We start from the raw sequence: 9,708 nt of genomic DNA on the forward strand, positions 1-9,708 counted from the left end.
GCGGAGCTAACAGTATTCGCTTGTTTTATATTTGTACGAGCACCGGTATAGCTTTTCCGCCAACATAACTAGCTCTGGGAATGAGCTCTGTGGCTAGCGGGCTAGGCTGGGCTAAGTATCATTCACATCTTGAAGAAAAAAAAATTGTTTGTGTCGCTTGCTAAATGATGCTTTCCCATAACGCATTTGTACTGGCATGTTGAACTAAAAGTGGGGCTTAAATAGCAGGCGTGATTAAGAACTGGTGTTGCTGAGAAAATTTTAAACTTCTATAGTTCTTCCCCGTTGTAGCACAAACAAGACAGACAGGATTGACTGTGTCTCAATGGAGACTCTCTCAAAAGCATCCGCATCCGATTCTACACGAGAGCAGGTAGTAGTTAAAGCTTTGGTCTCATTTAATTTGACAACACAAGGCTAGGCAAACAGCTAGCCTTGTGCATTAGCTAAATTGAAACATAGCAGCAGTTGATAATACTCCGACCAGCTGATGTTGCAGACTCGAAAGCTAACTGGAACTGAGTAAAACAAACAAATCAAATCGGACCATTAATTTAAGGTTTTATCTAATGTCTTTGCAGTTTTCATTACATTTGCTCATAATTGATCATTATTGCTTCCTTCGACTTCACCGAAGCTATATGCCGTGCATAGCAACAATGTGAATATCTGGATTAATATGTAGAATTATCAATAGTGGATGTTGCTTTAATACATATAGTGCCCATTCTCGGCAGGAACCGCGTCCACCTCCACCAGCCAGTGGATTGCTGCCTGGCAGCTTGTCCCAGTCATCGTATAAAGACTATCCCGCTCACCGTCCATTCATCAACACACTTGTGCATCATACACCTCAAACTCGTACTCAATACTCATATCACACACCATCACCCAGCAACGCCTTTCCAGAAACCAACAGTGCAGGTACGTTTAATTGGTGCTTGAATAAACGCATTACTTTTCTCATTCTCTCTCTCTCTCTTTGTCTTTCTCTGAAGTTTCCATTCAAACATTGTGGTGTGTCAGGGCTCCATGGTTACATGTGCAACAGGATACTGCACTTCTTGAATGTCTCATCTCCACCATCACCTTATCATTCCTGCACATCATGAACTGATCTCCTATCTTAATTCAAGCCTGAAAAAATACCATGTTACTCCATACTTATAACTGTTATATGACAAGCAAACTATTTATGTGTGTGCACATGCAGCAATTCTATCTGCCTTGAGGAACCTCCAGGAGAAAATAAGGAGGTTGGAGTTGGAAAAAGGACAAGCTGAGCTCAGTTTGCGATCTGTAGGAAAAAAGGCATCACATGCCCAAGATACACAAGCAGTCTTAAATGATCAGAGAAATACAGAAAGAAAGAAGAGTGGCCAGTCCAGCTGCAACCAAGGTGAGTTAATCAGTAAATTATAATGTAGCAATAATTAAACCTCAAACTTTTTATTTGTTTCTGATGCTGTGCCTCCACTTTCTTTGTAGCTTTGATCACAAACCTTGCTGCTGCAGAGTCTCGCTGTGTGAAGCTGGAACGTCAGCTGGACCAGATGAGGAGGATGTTGCGTAATGCTGGGACAGAGAGGACCAGCCTATTCAGTCAACAGGTCAACTTAATGTCAGGCAAAGATCTAAAATTAGTTAAGACTCTTTGCTCAGAAATCCACAAAAACTCTGAAATATGTCTGTGTAAGTACATTTGTAGAACTGTATCAATTGTTTACATTTAGGCTTTCATGGAGAAAGACAAAGCAGCTAATCAGCAGTGTGACTCAGTGTCTGAGCATGCCCAGTTGGAAAAGCTGGAGCGACTTGAACAGGACTATCTCAGGCTGACACGCACGCAGAAAAATGCTGAGGTACATGACTGTCATAACTGTTAAAGAGGGGTGTATAGTCATTGAACTACATAACATTTATCATGTTAGCAGTGATAAAAGCTCCATATGTCAGTGATGTTATAGATAAATCTGAGGGGTCATAAGTTGGCTGAAAGGATGAAAATTAATATTTTGTGACTTTCTTTATATCACATTGAGTAATATTGGATACCTGTTCAAGCTTCAGAAATTTTCATTTGAAAATAAATGGATGTGTGTAGGAACCACTTGTCCAACAAAGAAGTTCAGAATTCACAAGTCCAAATGTACCCTTAGAATTCAGCTCAATCTACACACCAACACACTGCCATAAAACAGATTAATAATCTTTATTAATTAATAAACCAGATTAAGAAATATTTTCCCAGTGTTACCGTAAATGCAGTTCTAAGAATACAGTTACAGATAAAAGGGAATGTTTGGATTATTTTATCAACACAGTAATAATGAGTGTGTCTCTGGATCTGTTAGATGAAGATTTGTGAGTTGGAGAGGAAACTGCAGGAAGAGGAGCACCAGAGAAAGCTCGTACAGGATAAAGCCAACCAGGTAGCAAAACTTCAACTACATTTCTGTTGCTCTATGATTTTCTGCTATGCAGTTTGAGATACTTCTAGTATGTGAAATAATTTTCTGTTCTTCTTCTTGTTTGTTTGTTTGTTTTTCACAATTAGCTGCAGACAGGTTTGGAGGCCAATAGGATCCTGCTGCGATCAGTTTCTCCTCATCTGTCTATCACACAGTCCAAAGAGAAGAAGGTCAGGTCAAAGGTAAAAAGCAACAAATAATACTGGAGACAGCAGCATCTGAGCCTCCTGAGAGTGAGTGTGGGGCTTACTGCAGTTAATTACTTCTATACAGTATACTTTAATAATTAGACTTGTATTTGTTAGGACAAGCATACATTTAAAAAAATAATATTACATAAATCTAACTTTTATTTTCTGTCAGCGCTAGTCCATTAAAAAAAACAAAAACATTTTACAACCGTATTTAAAATAAAAAAAATTAAACCATATGATTATCTGAAATCTAACCACTGTAGTTGTGTAAATGACATGTTTTGTCATTCTTGCATGTCTACATTTTCAGCTTTTAAGCAGTTCAGGACTCTTTGTTGTAGTTCTTCATGTTATAACACTCCAGATGTTTCAGTGGGTGACAGATCTGGGCTACCAGCAGGTTAGCTTACTGTAGCATCTGTACTCTTTTTACGATGGAGCCATGCTGTTGTACCGTGTGACTGTGTTTCAGCATTATCTTGCTTAAATAACAGTTTCCTTGAAGAGGATGTTGCCTGAGTGGCAGCAAATATTATTAATAAAAACCTTATACTTTGAGGTGCAAGCTACCCATGCTATACTCTGTGAACTAATACCACTACTCTGGACTATGGATGCTGGCCTTTGAACCCTGAATGGATGATCCCTTTGCAACGAGCACAGTCCAGCCTGATGTTGATTTTCCTCTATTCAGAAATCTTCACCACAGCAGACGTCCTTCACAGAGCCACACTACAGACTGAGCCTCAGGGATGTACCTTTTGTTGCTGGGACGGTACTCATCCATTTTCAGTTGTAGCAAAGGACTAAAATGGTTTAATTATGCACCTTCCTCCCGCTGAATCTCTGCCTCACTTTAACTCTTCTCTTTTACCTCGATTTCAGTCAGTTAGCCGTAGCCATTCAGTCAGAGCCAACGTCCAGGCGGTTTTGTCCCTCCTGAAAAGACACCAGCCTCATCTCTGCAACAGCCGCGTCCTTTCTTACAGCACTAACCATTCTGAAACAGGTAGCCAAAAGTATTCAGACAGTTACTCCTCTTCATCATCTGCTAGTGAAGAGGAGCTGTCGGAGCTACTCCAAGGCCTGCAGGAGGAGCTGCAGTTCATGAGTCTGTGAGTACATTTTCACTTGAAATTGATTTGGAGTCTGGTTTATTAATGGTGTTAAGCTTTACTCTTTCTGTGCAGGGAGCATGAGGAACTATTGAGGCAGGTTGAGGACAGTGTATCTGAAAAGGAAAGAAAAGAGCTTCAGAGGGAGCAGGAGAGGCTGCTACTGAAAATGGAGAGGAAAGGAGAACAGATCAGTAAACTCTACAAACACAAGTCACAGGTATTGTATCACAAAGAGTATTTTACATATGAGATTTTCTTTCCTTTTGCATATTTTGTCTGTTAACAGATTCCCGTTTCCCTTTTCCAGATTAAGAAGTTTAGAAAGAAAGCCAATTCTAGGCAGAACAGTAGGAGTGAAGTCAGAGTTTCCACCAGAGGGCGCTCTACAGGGGCCATGAAGGTTCAACCAGGAGAGAGAAGCAAGATGAATCTGAGGCTGCTGAGGGACATGAAGGCTCTGCAGGCCTCATTGAGGACATGAAACTTACCAGAACAAGAATACAGCATATGGAGTTTATTTTCTTGGTGCTATTTACCCGCTACCTCTGATCATTCTTTCACCTTTAAAACAGCCCCTGAATCATAAGCGCTACATTAACATTAACACCAGTGTTCAACCGCTTCCTGAGATCATGATCCATGATCATATGTCTAAACTGAAACATCTACTGTATATTAAACCACATTTAAGTTATTTCCACCAGTCAAAGCAAGATTAATTTCATCAATCAATGAGTGTTGTTTCATTGTTTGATTAGTAATTTCAGCATCTGATGGATCCAGGTTTTCTGAAAGAAAATGCTTTAAATGAAAGTTAAGTATTCAAAAGACAAAGAAGCATTCATGGAGTAACTCTCAAAGTTTTTTTTTTTCACCAGCAGGGGGCATTAAGGGGAAGCTGCTAGTGTAGATCCCCATATCCTGTAGAAAAAAATAGATTTTAATTGAAGTTTTCGTTGCCCATTTTATTGACATCTTGTTCCCTCAGGAAAGAAAAAAAAACTTTTTTTGTAAGACACCAAAATTAGATGGTTTTTCATAAATATTTATAGAGGATGCAGCTGACTAAATGAACTACAAAGATAATATTGTAAATTAATACGTATGCACTTACTGTCCCCAGTCAACCAAGTCCAGAGTATGTGACATATTGTATTCTCTTTATATACTTCTCATCAAAATGTTAGATGCCCCACTTTTTTCCAGTTGTCACTGAGATTTAAGCAGTGAACAGAGTTAATTAGTACACGAGATGTACTTTAAACGAGAAAAAAAATTTAATTTGAAACAAATTTGAAAGGAAATCTTTCTTTTAAGAGATGGAGAAATTGGCTAAATCAAATCAAGTTTTAAAAGTTAGTGCAGATAATTCTGACAAAGCAACTGAACTTAAGCCAACTTTCTACATCCAGAGGTCTGTTAGGACAGAAATAGTGTTTAAGAAAAAGGAAAACTTAATAAACAAGTAAGACCAACTGGCTTACTGGGACTTCTTTCTATAGCAAATTAATTACCAGAAACAGTCAGAGAAAAAAAATAGATTTCTGTCTGTAACCCTTTAAAGTTGGTTTGCAGTGGACTGGACTTTGCTGGTGAAAGTTAAACAACCCAAATATTTGTCTGAGCTTCTGCAGCATTAGTGAGACAACTCTCCATAAAATGCAATGAATGTACTGAAACATGGGACAAAAATTACTTTTAAACTTATGTTTTCTATTTTGTAATTTTACTGTTTAATCTTTGCTGTAATTGAACAATTTCCACTTCAATGTGCAACATTTTAGTAACATCTGGGGAGTTGAACTTTAATGAAGATTTTTTTTATTTAACTGGAGTTGAGTGAATTTAAAAAATAAAATATGTTTGCACATTAGGGATGTTTTGGTCCAGTTGTTGATTTGATTTTTATGCTGGCTCTTAAACGAACTTGTGAAATTTTTCTAATGATGTTGCCAGAGATGAATGTGGTAGCAGGGCTCTGGAGGGTCTGTGGGGTTTATGTAGTATTTAAAGCAAGCTGACAGATGAAGGTTTTCTTAAGGGGAATATAACAGGCACAGTGTTTTATGGTGTGATACTTTGAATAGTCTTTTTTTAATCTAAAGTTGAAATGTTTGGAGAGAAGAATCCATCTCAAATAAAAGTTAGCCCAATTAGTAGGAGTGTTAAGAATTCTGTGGTTATAGATGATGCATTTACCTAAAAGTACACAAATATCATATTTGCTCCAGCTGTATCTTGTTTCTTTCCATACTCACTATATCCAATTTAGAGCCACAGGGGAGCTAGAGCCTATGAGATGACCCAAAGCCCTTACATCACCATGTAGTCCACAACACAACTTAATTCACAGCCACTGCTATGTGCTCTTGGTGTGAGCATATATTTAGCTTTTGCTTGTCCCAACAGCCTCACCACTGCACAATATGTGTAAAATAAATGTTCTACTTTTCCTTCCCAGTAACCAATTCAGATGCCAGAGTGTTTATCCTGCATTTTCTAAATACTCAGCAATGGAAATTGTAATTTTTAATGTACTCAATATCACTAAAAAGATTGTACATCTATTTGTGTATTCAAATCTTCATAAAACTCATACTTATTCATAGCAAATTTCAGAGGGAAATATTTCTATTCATGATTCATTCCAATAATTTAATACTGTTGTATATCTTGGTTTCCAATTAGTTAAAGTGTGATCAAAATATTTTTAATTCATATAGGGTATGTTTTCATCTTTGAGTTATGTGTTGTTTTCCAGTAGATCACTAATTTTAATTCACTCATGAAGGTTTCTGATTTTTCACTCAGATATCTATAGCATAATGATATCATTTGCTGCAGGAAAAATGTTTGTTAATAATTTTAAATAGAAATGGTTCTTAAAAGTGGTCAAAATAATCCATAACACCATATAACTCGGATGCAACCTCACTGTTGATTTAATTTTATTCAAACGTGACAAACACTGACTTCTTTAAAATGATTTAACTTAAGTGAAAGTAATGTATTATTTTGTGTAAAAAAATAACACTAATCAGGAATCTGGTAAAGAAACAAGTCACATCTTCACGTGGCTGTTCGACCACCTACTTCACTGTACAAAAGAACAACGATGAATAAATTATTAACATGATGTCGCTCACGAGGGCTGAGTTAGAGACAACTGTTTGTGAAAGGGCTGTCACCTGTAAGTGTGTGTCACCCTGAAATGACAGCTCAGGTTGGAAAGGAGTCCAGACACCTGATCCTCTCTGCAGAGGGGCATCACTGTTGACCAGGCCTGGATTGCCATAGCCAAATGAAAACAACACCTGTAACCAAAGCCCTCTGTTTTTTGCAGTCAGGTGTGATAAAAATCGGTTTGCTGGCTCACTTATTAAGAGCCCAATCTAAATTGACCTAGATAAGGAGTCTTACTTGGCTCTGGCCACAGAGTTTCGGTTTATCTGTTTTGCATCCCATTGCCACATCCAAAGTCTTTAAAAGTTCTCTCAAGAATCAGTCTCAGCTATGGAGGCCTGGTCAATGATTTGAGGCTCCTCTTGGTGCTTGGTCAGAGCAGGCCGGCTGGTGTAAATGTCCTCAACAGGCAGAAGAAAGGTGACAGTTTTTACTTTGGCCCTGAAAGAATAATAAAATAACAAGAATAGTTCAGCTACAAAGCTGTAGGTAAGACCTGTGACAAAAAAAATGTCTTAACAAACCATTAAAGAATATCTTCTTTAATCTGTCTGCTGTATCAAATTTAAAACTTATTTATTTATTTTGGGGGAATTTAAAGTGCACCTCTGTACCTATTTTTATGGACATATTCCTGAAGAGAGTGTCGGCTGGTGACTTTCTCCACTTCTCTTTTAGATAAGTTACTAAACACATCATTTCCATGCTGGATTTCTTCCTGGAGTCTCCCCCATCCAGAATTACTATGCCTGCCCCTGTCAGTCCTTCCCTGTGTTACTGTCACCCCAGAGAGGTTGGAGCTGGTGGAGTACCTCCGGACAGTCATAACTGTGTTTTCTGTGAAATAACATGAACACCATGGGATAGAATAAAATGAGAAAACATCGGGGAATTGTTGTGCTATCTCTCAGTAGGCTATTTGTAGCCATACATTTTTTACACAATTCCACACTGTCAGTAAATCTAATATCTTGTGGTCTTTTCCAATGTTTTTTTTCCTTTAAAAATGTTACAATAAGGACCATTCAACAAATTTTAGTTAACTAAAAATCATCGGCTGCATTGAGTGTTTGGCTTAATGTAAGCATCTTATCAGCATTATCTAGGTTTAAAACAATCTTTCAGTTCTAATTTTAAGTGTGTACAAAACTTTTGAGTGACATATCCTCTTACCGTTGTATTGTCCCTCCAAAACAGGGGCAGAGGCATTTCGTCTCAGGTTCACGTAGGGGTTTTCCACTATTTCCCCCTGCTCCTTTCCTGTGGAAGACACCGGACCGGTTTGACCATAGCCTCCCCGCAGCTCTCGGTTCTCCATCTCCAGCTTCTTGATTTCATCGCGCATCTCCATGATGACCTGCGCCAGGCTGCGGGTACTCTCCATGGTGCTGCTGCTGCGCTGCCAGTACCACGGCTTCCCAAAGACTGGCAGGGGATCGTGCATTAGAAACTCACCGTGCTGCTGTGGTTTTAACATGCTCCTCTAGACCTGTGCTGTCCTCCTGCTGTGCGCCTTTCTAGGTTCTCTGTGCCTCTCAATCTCAGTTCGGTCCTTGTTGTGGGGAGATTATGTCGCCTTTCACCACTTATACAACTGAAAGGGCTCCGGTGATCAGCCAGAAGCACACAGTGAATGTTTTATTCATGAACCCCGGCATCCAGTTTCAGGAAAGCTAAGCAGGGGTCGGAAATGAAATGTGCTCTGCTCAAGAGGTTTCTTCATAGTTGGAGACCTACTAAACCTAAAGGAGAGCTGAAATAGCTTGACTATCTTTCTGATTCAACAGTGAAGCAATTTCAGCTCAAGAGATGATGGGTAAGGGAAACATTTTTGACACTGCACCTGTTCCTATTAATATCTTAGGTCGGATTAGCCCAAATTGTATAATAAAGCATTTAGGCAGACCTTTGACATTAAATTAAACGGACATTTGAAAGATAATAAAATAAGGAATCACAGCAATGAACATCAAATGCAGGTGGAGGCACAAAGAGAACAATTACAGATAATTACAGTTAGTGGACCTTTCATAGTCCGACTAAATGGTCAGCTGCTACAATACAGCTCAAGTGGCTGCCTTGCACTCAAAAGAGACCAGTGTTTAAGCCTAAATGGCATTACTCCAACATGAGGTGAGGTTGCTGATGCTTTGAAAATCTACAACACAAATTTAAAGGACTGTCAGTCACCCACCATGGTAACGGATGTAATACATAATAACAATAATAATAATGATAAAAGAGACCTAACCTCACTTAGGTTTGATACACTGTACCCACGGTGTGACCAGGTTTTGTCATCTATAACTGACTGAGAGCAACCTGACCCTGCCAGAGTCAAGGCCACAGGAAGGGAGACAGACACACATGAGCTAGGCAATAAAGGAGAGAAACCCAATCAGCCATTTCTGGTTCACAAAATAAGTTAGAGCAGTCAAGAGGTGAGAGGGGTGAGGATATAGGAGGAGGGAAATACGGATTGGCTGGAAGACAATAGTTTGTGAAGAAGACGTTTTGTAGGAGGTCAGTGCAACTTTATCTGCTTCTCCTCAGGTGTGCAATAGAGCCAGAGTGAAGAGATAGATATGTGTGTGTCAACTGTCTTTTCAGGCAGAGACAGAAAGAGAGTCACAGAAGCTAAGGACCACATATTATCTGTTGCCACCAGCTGCACATTCAGAGCCACTTAACCTCTTTTTATGTGCAGTGTCCCAACCCCAGGCTTAGCATTAATTAATAAAC

At 39.1% G+C, this 9,708-nt stretch overlaps 1 protein-coding gene across 2 annotated transcripts; it reads left to right on the plus strand.

Moving 5' to 3' along the window:
* The first annotated feature begins 46 nt into the window (after positions 1–46).
* cep57 (centrosomal protein 57) lies at positions 47–6,294 on the plus strand. Of its 2 annotated transcripts, XM_041995780.1 has the most exons (11): positions 47–373; positions 738–924; positions 1,214–1,399; positions 1,489–1,610; positions 1,734–1,862; positions 2,355–2,432; positions 2,558–2,653; positions 3,360–3,440; positions 3,551–3,780; positions 3,856–4,000; positions 4,091–6,292. In XM_041995780.1, the coding sequence occupies exons 1-11, from the start codon at positions 326–328 to the stop codon at positions 4,262–4,264; spliced, it is 1,476 nt and encodes a 491-aa protein (XP_041851714.1). In that variant the 5' UTR covers positions 47–325; the 3' UTR covers positions 4,265–6,292. The 2 variants fall into 2 exon arrangements, with proteins under 2 accessions (XP_041851714.1, XP_041851715.1); XM_041995781.1 differs by lacking the exon at positions 1,734–1,862 and having other exon boundaries at positions 4,091–6,294.
* Positions 6,295–9,708: the final 3,414 nt, after the last annotated feature.

This window comes from Melanotaenia boesemani, chromosome 9 (genome assembly GCF_017639745.1).
Source record: "Melanotaenia boesemani isolate fMelBoe1 chromosome 9, fMelBoe1.pri, whole genome shotgun sequence".
NCBI classification, from domain to species: Eukaryota; Metazoa; Chordata; class Actinopteri; order Atheriniformes; family Melanotaeniidae; genus Melanotaenia; species Melanotaenia boesemani.

Bases quoted from the DNA above. Each gene is read 5' to 3' on its own strand.
- cep57 (XM_041995780.1), top strand. From the start codon at position 326: ATGGAGACTCTCTCAAAAGCATCCGCATCCGATTCTACACGAGAGCAG. The intron at 1,611-1,733 runs GTCAACTTAATG...GTTTACATTTAG, and splicing joins CCAGCCTATTCAGTCAACAG to GCTTTCATGGAGAAAGACAA. The intron at 1,863-2,354 runs GTACATGACTGT...TGGATCTGTTAG, and splicing joins GCACGCAGAAAAATGCTGAG to ATGAAGATTTGTGAGTTGGA.